Source organism: Aythya fuligula, chromosome 7, assembly GCF_009819795.1.
Source record: "Aythya fuligula isolate bAytFul2 chromosome 7, bAytFul2.pri, whole genome shotgun sequence".
In the NCBI taxonomy this organism is placed as follows: domain Eukaryota; kingdom Metazoa; phylum Chordata; class Aves; order Anseriformes; family Anatidae; genus Aythya; species Aythya fuligula.
This window is the reverse complement of record NC_045565.1, coordinates 16,602,869-16,617,513: the sequence shown is the minus strand read 5'-3', so window position 1 is coordinate 16,617,513 and position 14,645 is coordinate 16,602,869. Positions and strand designations below refer to the sequence as shown.

The 14,645-nt window shown below is 34.7% G+C and overlaps 1 protein-coding gene across 8 annotated transcripts in view; it reads right to left on the bottom strand.

Moving 5' to 3' along the window:
• Positions 1-14,645, bottom strand: part of PPP3CB (protein phosphatase 3 catalytic subunit beta) — a 52,835-nt gene that overhangs the window by 29,081 nt on the left and 9,109 nt on the right. For all 8 annotated transcript variants that reach the window (XR_004253496.1, XM_032191691.1, XM_032191693.1 and 5 more), the window contains exons 2-5: positions 11,282-11,482; positions 9,003-9,127; positions 5,550-5,661; positions 4,816-4,961 (exon numbers count right to left, since the gene is read on the bottom strand). Coding sequence is in view for 7 of the 8 variants with exons in the window: in XM_032191691.1 (XP_032047582.1) it covers positions 4,816-4,961; positions 5,550-5,661; positions 9,003-9,127; positions 11,282-11,482 (584 nt within the window). In the remaining variant the exon portion in view is untranslated. The remainder of the gene's footprint in view (positions 1-4,815; positions 4,962-5,549; positions 5,662-9,002; positions 9,128-11,281; positions 11,483-14,645) is intronic.

Below are 14,645 nucleotides of genomic sequence, written 5' to 3'. Positions count from 1 at the left end.
ATCACATATTAAAAGCCCTAAAAATCATGTGAAGGCCAGTAAAGAGTGGCAGACAGACATTACTAAAGAAAAGAAAATTTCAGAATACCACAGAAAAGAAGTAAGGGATTATAAAGAGATTCCTAGGAGTGCACCCATAAATTTCAAGGCTCTTTACTGATCAAGCCTTACTGCCACTACAAGAACTAAACAAAACAATTACCATCATCTTGTCATTCAAAGGGAAAAAATAAAATAAAATCTCTTTGCCTCTCTTCTTTAAGAGACCCGATAACCTTATCTAGACATTTTCGTATCAATCATTAGTCTTAGAGTCAAGATCCATGGAACTCTGTTTCAGCAGTAGTCTTGGCAGTGTAAATGAAATCAACTAAACAGAATCTCTACATTGACGGTCACGCATCTGAAAGAGACACTACCAACACAAACATAACATTTGTGTAAATGAACTTCAGAGGATAAAAATCAGATTACTTCACGTTTCACAAACCTGTAGTTTCTTGGAAATAAGAAGCACTTGCAGCAATCTTGCTGGTTAGGCTTTACTGTCATATCTACTATGACAGCTGTCCTCTACTATAAATAAGAGTACGCCAGCAAAAACAATAATTTCATTCATGTAGTTTTATCACCTTGTTGAATGTCAATACTGACATAAGACTTCATTCAGAAAAAAAAAGCATCTATACAGATTTTTATTTTTTTTGAGTTGACTCCTATGCTGCTTAAAGCTGATTTCCATTCTTATGCCAGATGATGAAGTCTATATGTGTTTGCAGAGGAGATCTGTCCTTTTTAAGAACTTCTGCTAATAAACCAGAAGGCTTACAATAGTATACAATTGTCTTGGTTGTTTACAGAAGTCATTTCACACATCACACTTGTATCACAAGTGTATGGTATTTTCCTAGATATAAAACGAGCATTTCACATCACCTATTTAATTTAAATAAATTTACAATATCATTGTATGCCAAGTTCTAATGCAGCTCCTGAAACTGCTGCCAACCGATGACTACTGCTTTTTCCAAGAGTTACCAGATGATTCTTTAAAAAACAACAAAAAAAGGCCCTAGGAACAGTTCTAATAACATTGTCTTACATTTATAAACGTGGTTTTCATCAGAAGCAATACACAACGCAGATTTTCATATATACGTATACACACACACACATAAACACACAAGCTTATAACTCATCCTAATGTAACCTAGAGCCTGTAAAAGTACAGGCCAATGCTACAGAATTGCCTTTTAAGTTTACTTGACACTTTGAAACTTGATTAGTTGCAAGACTTGAGACTAAAACAAAAATAAATCACAATCCTATTGGATGTGGCTCTATAAAGTGTTTTTCCAGACTTTGTTTCATTTGTGCTACTTTCCAGAAAGCTCTGACCATGTTTCTTTTCATCTGTAATGTGAGAAGAGCTAAGCCCTCCTCAGAATGGCGCAATGTACTCGCTTCGCCTTCTCACTTCTCTCTGCACAATGCATACAGATTTCTGTACATGTTAATATTGCCTCGAAAATGCAAATTGCTTCAGTACATCTTGCCGTTTACACCACTGAGCTTGTAAATATTCTTCCTCTCTTTTTCTACCATTTTCTTCTCACATCATTCTGCTTGGCTGTGTAAGATTTCTAAGTGAAATCCGTTGACATTCCAGCCTCTGAAATGGTCCAAGTCAGTACAAAAACCTGGTGAATTTAAAAATGAGATACAACCAGACAGCCTGTAATTCCAAGGAAAGGGAGAAGTAAAAAAAGAAAATGGAGTACAAGTAGTAGAGAAACTTCTAAGAAAACACAAAATACAGTAAATGAAGACAGAAAAAAATAAAAGGAGCCATCAATATTTATATACTACAAAACTAAATTAGGTATGTACTTTTCCCTTTTCTTTGACATTTTGAAATAGGCCTCCACATACCTTGTTCCATATGCATATAAACTTTTTTCTTCCATCCTCACCTATAATTCCAAAATTTTCTTAGAACCAACTGTTCGTATTTTAAACTGCTATCAACTACACTTTAGCTGTCACTAATCCTAACAGGAATGGTCTTGATCTGGATATGCATGGAGCAAAATACAAAGGATACATTCACACCTCTCACAAAAGGAACAAAAAATAGGAAAAACAGAAAAATGCTTATCCAAAATTACAAGTTTCTCTAACACTCAGACTCTGTTTTGTCTTTCAGCTTTTGAAAATTCTGACTTGGTAAGAAACCCCTCTACTGCTATAGCAGCATTGTTATTTGTACACTCTTAAGTAAAAGAGGAGTAACAGAAGGCAAGACTCCCAGCTACCTTGCCAAAACAATTAAGATCAGACACAGATAAATAATTCCAAAGAAAATAAATTAAGCATAAAGTTATGCTTGCTGTTTCAGTTTCAAAAATCGTATTTCATGTCCTATTCAAGTCTACAAAAAAAGTTTATCAGCTGCTGGACAGTTTGCTTGTTACACTCATTCAGCAAACTGAAATTTGATTCCAAACTTATGTAGTTCCCTTTAGAAGAACTCTGTAAATACTTCCCCCTGTTCTGAAAATAATGCAGCTATTTTAACTTCCACAACTCGCCAAAAGGAACTTTGTAACTCATTTTGTACGTAAAACCTTCTGTAAGTGGCGCATGAAAAGACTTATGATTATTTTTAATAGTAGTTTCATTTAAATTCATCATAAACATAAAACTAATAATCTTACGGAGGCCATAAAACTTAATCAGTTCTATGCCAAATGCAGCTATTAGATTTCCCATTATGGAATACTTTCAGAATTTCAACCCTTTATTTTATTTATAGCCTCCGTTTCTTGTACCAAAATTCACTTCATGAAGTAAAAGAACTGTGAATTCACATCTACAACAGAACAAACCACTGAAAGTGATAGAATGTCGTGTACTGTAGACTGGACACACACTTCAAAAGGTTCTGCTTTTGTATGCTGCTAAAACCAACTTCTGTGAACACAATGCAACACAATAGCCCCTTTTTTCTCTGTATTTTTCAGATATTGCATATATACTAAAACCATAATTTCCTTCATTAAATTATAGAAAATATTCCAATATGCAGGGAAAAAGTCATCTTATGGGAAAGCATTAGTTATACCAAGACTCCTTAACTAGAGGTCTTGCTCTATATATCTAAAACCAGAATACCCACAAATGTTCTAAAGCAATCTTTACTATTACACATAAAACAAACTATTGTCTTCTTCCTTTTGAATCTTTAATGAAGAAGGTATAATTTTCTTATTTCTCTTTGTTTAGTGAAGCAATACAGGAACGACTACAGAGCCATTTCAGATATTATCACATTTCCTGACCAAGTAGCAATGGCATATTTGGGGAAAGGTTCTCAGTACAACCGATAAAGATTTTAGAGCAGCTGGATCTTTACAGAAGAGGTGCACATCTTAAGTTTTTTAAGACCTGCCTGTCTGAAAAGCCTAACAAAAGAGTTTTGTTGTTGTTTTCTTGGTCTCTTCAAAAGTTCTGTTTTTCAGTAGAACCTATCCGGCATCCAACAATTCCTCCTACAATTTAGGGAACTAGAAAATATGTCATGACATATTTTCCCACCAGGAACTGTGGAAGAAAACAAAACTCACTCATGCACTCATCCAACATAAGATGAAGCACTCTTTTCTCCCATCCCTCATCTCTAGTACCTGACCTCCAAAGACATTAGCAGAAATAACTTAGGGAAGGTGGGGATTCTGCTTAAGCAGTTTTATTTCCAGCCCTCAAACAAACAGTTATCTTTTTTTTATCCCCTGTTGAATAATCCAAATTTTGAAAGTAAGATCCAATATAATAAAACATCACTCCTGTCAGGCTGGATGCCAGCTTTCCAAAAATTTAAAAGTATCTGTACTCTTTCCTGGAAGAAGATCTGTGTCCTTTATTCAAGATGCCAGCTGTGTTAACTAAAGTAAGTCGAAAAGGAGTATACAAAAATGAAAGCAATTGAACTTGAAAATTCTCATCCAATACAATCTTCACTTGACTTTAGCACTCCATGCAAGCTGAAACCAATTTATTAGAAATGGGTACCTTTTAATGGGTACATACATTAGATGATTTCATCACTAACTTTCTTCACTTTAAATTACTATTAAACTATTCTGTGTTTCCATTGTTCATTTTTTAAAACTTGATTTTATTCTTATTATTTGTGAAATATTACTATTTATGTGATATACTCAGCACATTTACTACAATGTAAAATATTCGACTTGTTAATTAATTGCCTGCCAAATTTACCATTTTAAATAGCAATCTGACTTTCTAGTAAATATTGCAATTTCATACACTTTCAAAAAAAGAGAAAAATCCTTTTGTTCAAAAGAGTAAAAGCAAAACAAAACTGTTTTCAAAGAAACATAAATGAAATATGATATTTGATATACCAAACAATTTCAGGACTACGACTTCTACGAGTTTAGTTCTAAAAGTCATCAGAACTCTAGTTTTCATCTAGAAAGAAATAAAAACACTATTTAGATTGAATATGAAGCTCTTTACATGCACTACAAATCTAAAGAGATTGTGGAATTTTTGAGGGTTTTTGTGTGTGTTTTGTAACAGTTTAAGCTGCCCCAATTGAGATCAAGTAATGAAATATGTGCCAGATAGGCTTAGCAGGATCATAGTTAAAAACTTTTGGTCTCAATTTCAGATCCCGATTTACACTGTCAAAACAGACAAGAACAGAAAACAATACACTGACAACTTCACATACATGAATTGTATATCATCATAAATATCTGTATTTCCACTTATTTTCAAAATACTCACTCTCCTAATGTCATCTAGTGTATTAATTTCTGGTGAGAGTCCACCATGAACACAAAGAAACTGTTGATTTAGAAGAGCAGCAAGGGGAAGACAATCAAAAGCTTCCATACAAGCATCATAGACTCTTTCTGAGTACTTTATTTTACCTGCATGAAAGAAAATATAGAATGTTAAGAATTCCATGTTCATCTCTATGTTCCATGGAAAAAGTAATCTAGTAGATGATAAATAAAAGAGCCAACCTCACAAAATGAACACTTAAAACATATTAAAACAAACAAATATTTTAAAGTTGCATTTTAAGATGCAACTTGCATCACAGAAGAGTTATTTTAGAAGAACAGTTAAAATCAATTCCCAAATGGAAAAAATATTCAGCAGCAGGGTTATTTTTCTTGCTAGCTCCACAATACTGGACAGCAACTTACTTCGTGCTCCTGGTTATAGCCAAGATAAAAAAAATAACCTACTTCTCTCCAGGATTTTAAAAACAGGTTGCATCAAAATGTACTCCATAATGTATTTTTACAAATACAAGTCTTCTCATACTTGCACTCCAATACCTTACTTAACTGCAAGCAATTCTATATAAGTCAGTGGTTTGCAAAAATTCACGTAATTCCACTTGTTTGCAAAAATTTGATTAAACTAACAAACACCTCTCAAGCAAAACGAGAGACCAGAGATCAGTAGCTTTGAAGTAAGCTAAACTTACATTCTTAGACAGTACTTACATTCCTGTTTAAAGGTAAAATACTCCGTTAGGTGTCTGCATTCATGGTTGCCTCTCAAAAGAAATAATGTGCTTGGATAGAGAATTTTCAGGACCCATAAGTACAGCACACACTGTTGAAAAACAAAGATACACAGTAAATTACACTTTAAAAATTATTATTACTCAGAAACTTTGAGTAAGAATGTTAACAGCTTCAAACGTAAGTACAGCTTAATGTGCCATTCTGAAATACAACACTACATCCCTGAGTCAACACACCGGTTCTGGACCCAAGTTGCACAAATTATTACTTTTCCTAAGAACCAATGCACAGAATGCTGAATAAGTATTTGTATTTACTGGACAATCAGTAATAAGTCAAATTCAACAGAATTATACTACCAAACACTCCTTCATCTAGATAATGTATGCGTTTGTGCATAAAATCTGATTTCAAAATATGATTCTAAAGACTGGCGTAAGAAGGAATGCAAACATTTATTACTAAAGATAGAAAACAAACAAACAAACAAACAAACAACATTTCCGTTAAAGACAGCAATACATCATGCTAGGGTGTTTTTAACTAGGAATCTAGTTAACTAGGAAACTAGAGTTGATCTCCCCAACCTCCCAGAACTTGGAGAGCTGCTTGTTCATTCACTGATCAAGCAGCAAATTCAAAGGTGTATAGTAAGTTTCCATATATTGTTATCATTGCAACTTTAGTAGCAAACAGTGTTGTGAAACATGCACAATTTTTGAAGTTTAGAGTTTGTTTTCACTGTCATTCCTAAACACCCAAAATGTATTTCTTATCTTCAAATTTGATTCTTGTATTTTTAACTGAGCACAGAAAAATTAAAATCCCAGTAGTTCTGGATCACGATGAAGTCACCTACAAGTTATTGCTACCATATTGTTAACCAATACAAGAACCCTGAAGGTATCATTCTTCAAACTCTTTTTGCGTAGTACAATGAGTACATGAAGGAAGAAAGAAAACAAAGGAACACTTTAAAAACAATACATACATATAGAGAAATACACCAACAACTTCTATTGAGAAGTTTAGATTAACTATTACTGATTTTTCATCTTAGTAAAAATATACAAATTAATTATTTTGCTAATCATACCCATTTTTCCCCCAATGTGTTTGTAACTGCAAAATCCTGATGTCTTGTAAATTCCCAGACTCTTTAAAACCATTTCCCAGCAGCAAGCATAATCGGTTTGTGATAAAATGACTGCTTATCATCAGATGAATATGTGAACTGATTTGGCAAATTCCACAATTGTGAACTGTTTTGAGTCAGTTTGTATGAAAAAAATTATAAATATTGGCAATCTTAAAGACTTGTAATACGAGGGTGTACAAACAGTTCCTTCCACTCAATAAACAAATACTACATTTAATTAAATGGCTGAAATTTACCATATTCTCAAGCATGATACCTACTAAATAAACAAAGAACATTTTTGAACTGTTCCTGTACCAACATATTTATTTTTTATCATTACATAGACTAATGTCAGAGTTCTTTATCGTCCATTACTTTCTGTGCAGAAAAAAAAAAAAAGCTTGCATACACTTGTGAAGACCTTCATCTTGGTCCCAGCAATTCGTCTTATAGAACCATGGAAACATGAAGTGATCCTTCCCATTAGAAATTAAGGCATTTGTTTAACTGGGAATTATTTACTACTAAAATATCAATGCAATTAAAGTCGTTTCAGAACAGACTGATTAAAGAATTTATTAGTGAAAAAATGAAATTTCAGTTTTTGTACATTTTAAGATTTCACCCTCTCTGTTCTGTGAAAGGTAAAATATTTTACCAAAAGTATATTACATTTCCAAGGACTAAAAGAGAATCGGAAGTGACCATATGTGAACAGTCTCAGACTTAACCTGGAGGTTAAATCACATTTCATAAATGTTAAAGATGAACAAGCAAAAAGTTACTAGGATTTGTTTTTTCTTATTTTATTTAAGCAAAAAGTTGGAGGCAAAAGGCTGACCTTAAGATTTTAGCATACTATTTTTTAATTTCTCAACAGGTTCGCAAAGCACATGCCAACCTCCATGTACTTACAGCATTTCAACTTCATGCAGATAATCTGCCATGTACTTTACTGATGTTCCAATAGTCACTTTGGGAAAGAGACACAGATTATCCCAACGAAGAGAGACAAGCATTTTAAGAACCTTGGAGGGGTTCTTAAAATGCTTGTCTTTTATATCTTTCATATCTTGTCTTGTATTCTTAAAATACATCTTTATGTATTCCGTAACTGTATTTAGCATCCCAAATACTATATTAAAAATCAAATTATGAACATGTGAAGGAAAAAAAAAAGTGAGACTGTTCTTATTGAAATATTCAAACACGTCCATTGCTCAAAAGTTTTTCCTAACTATAATGACTGAAAAGTTGTTGCATTGTTGCTATAGTTCATTGCTGCTATGCAAATATCTTTTCAAGGACAATTACATTATTTGTCATCATCAAGAACAAGCCATGAGGATCAAATGAATAAATAGGGAATGTCTGCTGTAATTTTTCCTTACAAATGACATTCTGAGGCTATCATTCTTGTTCTATCTTCTGTCTACTATTCCTAAGAATCCCAAAACATACTGTGCATGTCCTTCATAGTATACACACACACACGCATTATTAGAACAGCACCATTTTAATATAAAGTCTCATACACCATGCTTTGCAAAATACTATTTCAAATGCTAAGCCACTCTAATAGATCTGGTATCTTTGACAAGATCCCAAGCTGAGGAAATTTCCATGCTAGCTCCAGAAAAGTCTAAAAATCATAGCTATGAAACTAATTGGTATGAATACATGAATATCTCCATAACATAACATATTTAATAAACATGCTGAAGATTAAGAAATTATTTGAATTCAAAATACCTGAAAAATTAATGGCAGATACATGTCATCCTTAGGGAGTATCTGTAATGGCCCTCAGAATTTTAGTAAAGAAAAATATTAATAATTATTAAATAGCATTGGATTATGTAAGTGAAAGGAGTCTTCGTTGTACAGGTAAGCATTTTTAATAAAAGAGAAAGACCTCCCAGTCATAACTCACCTGTTCTCCAAACTTACAAACGTACCTTACTGCATATTACTAAAGAAACAAAATTATGTATAATAATGCTATAGAATTCAACTTAAAAAAAAAACAACACAACAGCAACAACAATAAAACACAAAACAAACAAAAAAAAATAGCTAAAGAAATAGGACGAAAAATGAGTAAGTCTGATGACAGTCCAAACCGCTGGTCAATATCCTCCTGTAAGCAGGCCTTGGTATTAGGAGAAAGCACAGCAAAGAAGAATACATTCGCATGTTAAAGCAGACCTAAAATTTCATTTGAAAATCTCCATGAAGGTGTGCTTATAGAAAAATTTAGGACAAAACAGATTAATATATTCAGTTACCTCTATACTAAAATAACCTCTGTCTACATAGTCACCGAGGAAGAGGTATCTTGTGTTAGCAGGTGATCCTCCCACTTCAAACAGCTTCATTAGATCAAAGAACTGGCCATGAATATCACCACACACTGCAAGCAAAAATTTTGTTCAAATTAATTAAAAAAAAAAATCTAACAGAAAAACTACTAAGTTATAGTTAACAGCTACAAAGTACTTCTAATAAAGAGAAAAAAGATATATAAAGCAGGAATAACCAAAGATTTGAAGCTTCACCGTCTGCTTTTCATTCAGTTACTGTTCTCACTACCTGTGACCACACAGATAATAACCAGATTTGCATCTGGCTGACTGCGGAATATTCCTCAAAAGCAGTTAATGCACTGAGCATCAAAGTCTTGAAAGCTGTCAGTCAGCAGCTCTTTACTGTCCTCCGCAGCCCCTTATCTATCTTCATGAATTTGCCTTGGTATGAATTTGAAAAAGGTATTATGACTCTGCTTTGCAACAATTTGCTGTGTCCATGTGGGACTGAAAAAAGCAGGGAGAATATGCCTTTGTTTCTGAGTCAGACTAACATACCTTTTAATATCATCATATCTTCTCTTTGCTCAGTTACTTTTCTCCTTCAAATAACCATGTTCACTATTTCAACAGTGGATTTTTCTTGTGTTTTTAGAATATGAGACAGGACAAGATCAGTGGTCAGCAACCTAAGGCAGAAGTGCCAAAGATAGCAGATGGGAAGACTTTGAAGAGCATGCAGCAAAGCCAGGTCATCTCACAATCAGAAAAATAATCACATGGAAGAGAAGTGCTCCTAACTCCTCATTCCCACAGGAGTTTCCAGTGCAATGGAAGTCAGGAGCTGCTTTCTTGTTTCTGCATGAAGGTACTGCTGATAACAATTAACAGACATTCAAGTGCCTATGCCTTCTGTTGATGCAAAATGTCACTGATCAGCTTACCAACAGCCTCTTTTGACTTCTCAGTGTTTATTAGTAAATTTTTGGGGAAAAAAGTACTTCTAATTTTGAAAAGAAATATCAGATATGGCACACCTGAAAGGTTGTTATTCCCTTGGAGCAAACCAATTGTCACAGTGACCTATAAAACACTAGACCAAATACAATACATCCTCTTGTGTGTGACTTTTCTTAAGATTTCTACTCTAACACTGCAAGAACTTTCCCCCTTTTTCAGCTTCCAGTACATCAGTAACTCAGGATAACTACCTGAATGAACTGAAATATAAGAATTCTACACATACGGAAAATACTGTACTTTTGAGCATGATCTGGAGCATCAAGAGACTCAGTTCATTCATTTAGTTATTTCTACCATTTCAACAGTTTAATTTTCTTTAAGATGTCAATAATAATGACTTATTATTTAAACGTTTTCATTTACCTGATGCTAACAAATTAACACAAGCTGATACCCTAAAATAAGCTTTTGATACACTTATTTTACAAAGGTCCATTTCAGAGATATAACATTCAAACTAAAGACCGGCCAACTTGAACACAAAAATCAAATTACATGCATTATTTTAATTGACATTTATGTCATATAAAATATTTTATTTATAAATAATCCAGACTTGTAGAAAAGTAGTAATACCATCTTTCTGTGATTCTATAATTATCCAGGTCAAACAGAAACAGAACTAGTCCAACTAGGAAAATACCCCCCGGAAACCTCGAAAGACAGTTTTCTATCACAATGGGTCTAGTCCTGTTGTGTTAAAGAATGCCAAAACAATCTTACAACACTTTCCAGAACTACTACCCTCAGAAGAACTCTTTTACAGACAGTCGTCAGTCTCACCTAGAGAGGAACTACAAGGTGTGTTTTTTAGTCAGAAATCCAGGTCACAGTATTTGCTTCAAACAACAGCAATTAGCTTCTCTTCAAGTATTTAGATTTCATAATAATTCCGATCTCACTTTTCTATTCCAGAGAGATGTCCTTATTCCCATTTACACCATTACAGGAATTAGAAATCCATAATTTACCAGCATGTAACTACTTTCTCTTTTGTCATTATAATACTGATTACACTATTTTTTCCTAACAGGTTTAATGCCTTCATTTTGCACAATAATGTGCAGTATATTTTTTCAGACCATTTGAGTACTGCTAAGCAAATGCAATTGTGGAAGATTATTCAAAAAGATTATAGAGAAATCTTATTCTAACAATTTTTAAGAGAAACTTTACTGGTGAAAAAATCTGACCATTTTTTGAATTTAATTATGAGTGAAATCGTCTAGAAATATTACCTGTGATTGGAGCTTCAACTTCTATCATAGTTTTTTCCCTCCGTAATATTGCAGCACCCTCATTGATGATTCTAAGTGCAATTTCTTCATCAACTCGACCTTCCTTTATCAAGTGGTTCTTCAAAATGTCAACCCTGGGTTTTCCATCTGTGTCAAAAACTTCTTCAGATGTCAGGCGATGCGTTGGTGGAAAAGGGACAGCTAAAATTTAAAAAGAAGAAACACTAGTCATATCAATGCAATTCTAAATATATACTCCAACTAGAGGGAACAGAACTGGATCTATCATGGAACAGCTGCTATGCAAAGTAGCAAATTTGTCTTTCAATCAATCAACTCAATGACATCATTAAAAGCTGGACGAATAGCATTATCTGTGTATGTATTAACAGAATTAACCTCTATAACACACAAGTTCATAGAAGCTATAAAATATACTGTGCTGGAAGGCACAGCAGTATATACAACATTTGGAAGAGTCAAAACTGCCTTTCAAAGAGACATGATCTCTCCCAAATACACCGACATTCTCTGAAGGCCTCAGCAAGTATTGGGAATGCACGAGATCCATTCAATATCCACTCAGACTTAAAAAGTCATTTTAAAATACGTCCATCATCAAAGACTCTTCAATAATCAAATTAACAAACAAGAAAAACTGCAAAGCTAGCAACAAAAGGACACAATACTATTTAAAGGACTGTAATCAAAGGGAGGTAATAGCCAGCACATGGAAAGGAAGCTCACTACATAGCCCACTAGGATTTGTGCTATTTAACATATTTGTAAATTACACTGAGAAAAAAAAAAAAAAAAAAAAAAAGAGTGCAGGTTTCAGATGGCAACAAATAGTCTGGACAATGAAGCACAGGGCAGGTTAGGATGATCTACAGAAGAAATCATGCTACTGAATGGCTTGAAGAAAAAAAGACATTAAATATTAATGATTGAGAATTAATGAAGGAAGTCAAGTATACCCTTACACATAAAAATCACAGATTATAAGCTTACTATTCAGAAGCAAGGTCCTTCCTATTGTTCTATGAAAATACTCCATACTGACAAGTCAAAAAACAAACAAAAAAAAGAACAAACAGTTATTAGCAAAGGAATCAAAAACAAAAGATACAACTATGCCACTGATAAGACCAGTAGGTATTTCTGGCTCACCCATCTTATAAAAGGGAAAGAATCATTTAAAAGGTATTCAAAGAACAAAGAAAAACAAGAAGTTAGAATGGTTTCTGCTATAGGAATAACTAAGGTAAGCTACAATTCTTCAGCCTAAAATCATGAAAACTAAGGGGGGGCTATAACAGAGGTCTATGACAGCATTAATGGAGAAGGTGAAGGCAAAACAACTCCCTCAGCCCCCAAACGGTAAAAAGGCTGCAGGATGGACTCTGACAGCCTGAAGGTCTGTCAAACCACTGAGTAAGCAGCAGAACAAGTTCATACTATCAGAAAAATCTGTAATTTGGGGCACCTACAGCATAACCATTATGGATAGAAAATCCTTCTTTGAGCTTGTTTTCTTTATTTTCCTGTTGCACTGTCTCTAAGAATTTAAACTGAGTTGAGGCTGTCCATATACTAGACACAATGTCGGAGACAATTGGGGGTAAAACTTTAGTAAAAGTTAAGTTTTTAAGTAAAACTTTACACCCCAGATTCAATTCTTAAATACTAAGGCATTCACTGACTTCATTTAAATTGACTTCTAGATCACTAGCAACATATTGCTACCCTTCTGTTGTAATAAAAATCCTTCAATAAAACAACTGATGCATAAATCACATACATATACTCACTGAAACTAAATTATATTAGAAAATAAACTGCAGAATTGTCTATTTTTCCTCTTATAAAGAGGTTCATAAGCTGAAGAAGCTGAAAAACGTGCCTTGACATTACACAGTGTAGAACAAGTTTGGCACTTTGTTTTTGGACATAAAACATTTTACTAAGAAAAGTAAACGGCATGCCTTTCCTTCCAGCCTTCTCTAGTAATCAGTCAGGTTTCATTTGGAAGTGTTAAAATTCCATGTAGCCCAAATGCTAACAAGCTTAATGTATTTAAGAAATCAAAAGACAACCACTTCTGTTCCATGTACAACAAGTATTTACAAACAGAAATCCGTCTCTGAAAAGAGAAATCTCTCGTTCCAGCAGGACAGGAATGTAATTCACTTTTAGAAGCATCATTTAATTATGACCATACAACCTCTATGCTAGCAACCACTGTTTTTTGAGCTTGACTTTGCAATCTTTATATTCTCTTAATGTTATTTTTTACTGTTTGGAAATTTATATTAAACTGAACACAATTTATTTTTAGACACACCCCCCCCCTTTTTCTAAACATGCTGTAACACACTATTTGTGCCACAATCACGTGCTATAACACACTATTTGTGCCACAAAATCCGCTCCACATAAACTGCGGATCAAGTATTATCTAATGAAGTGGGTCTGCTTCTTTTCTTGTTTTGCCAGATATGGTTTCCATGACTGGATTCCGGCACCAGTGCTGGGGTACTGGCACGAGCCCATTACTGTACAGCACTGTCCAGAACTAGGAAGCGATGCTTTCCGAAGTTCAGAAGGAGAAAGGGAGGAGCAGGGCCTGGAGAGCTGAGCTTAACAAAGGTCACACGAGGCACCGGTGACCAGTCATGTAAGACTGACGGAGAACCTGTGCTTCTCAATCTAGGTCCATCCTGAACGTAGCTGGTGCGAGTACCCGACCGTACGCGCTGTGAACGTGTGCCAACGAGCACGCACAACACGAGCCGCTAGGTGAGAAAGCCAGTTACTAAAACAGGGCCGTGGCGTCTGTTGGCAGGTGTCAAGTTCATGGAAGCTTATAAAAGCAGGCGGGTCCTTTGAGGAGATGGCACCACAAGTGCCTTCAGCAATGCAAAGTTGAGCTCACCCTTTTATGAGATATCTGACAACTCACGAGGTAGGTTTCTCCTGCCCTAATTGTCACAAAAGCATTAGAGATTGTATCTTCCCAGGCCCAAAGCTGATCAACACAAAGACTAGGTTTTGCAGAAATTGTGCTTCATTAGTCCCAGCATCTCTCCTGGATAATGACCTACTTCAGTGAAAGGCAATCCTTTTCGCTTTCGGGTGACTTTTCTGCTAGAAGCAGGGTGTGGTGGAGAACCACCTGTGGCCAGCTGATCTTCTCTGCCCCTGTGCAAAATGCTCGGATTTGTGGCCTACCAGTGGCCGCAGCACTCAGGAAGATGGTGCTGAAATGTCATCCCTGTGACAGGTGTGAAATACTTCAAGGGCTCTAAGGACAAGGCAGGAGAAATTTTCTTCTCTTAACAAAGTTCTACTGTCCACGTAATAT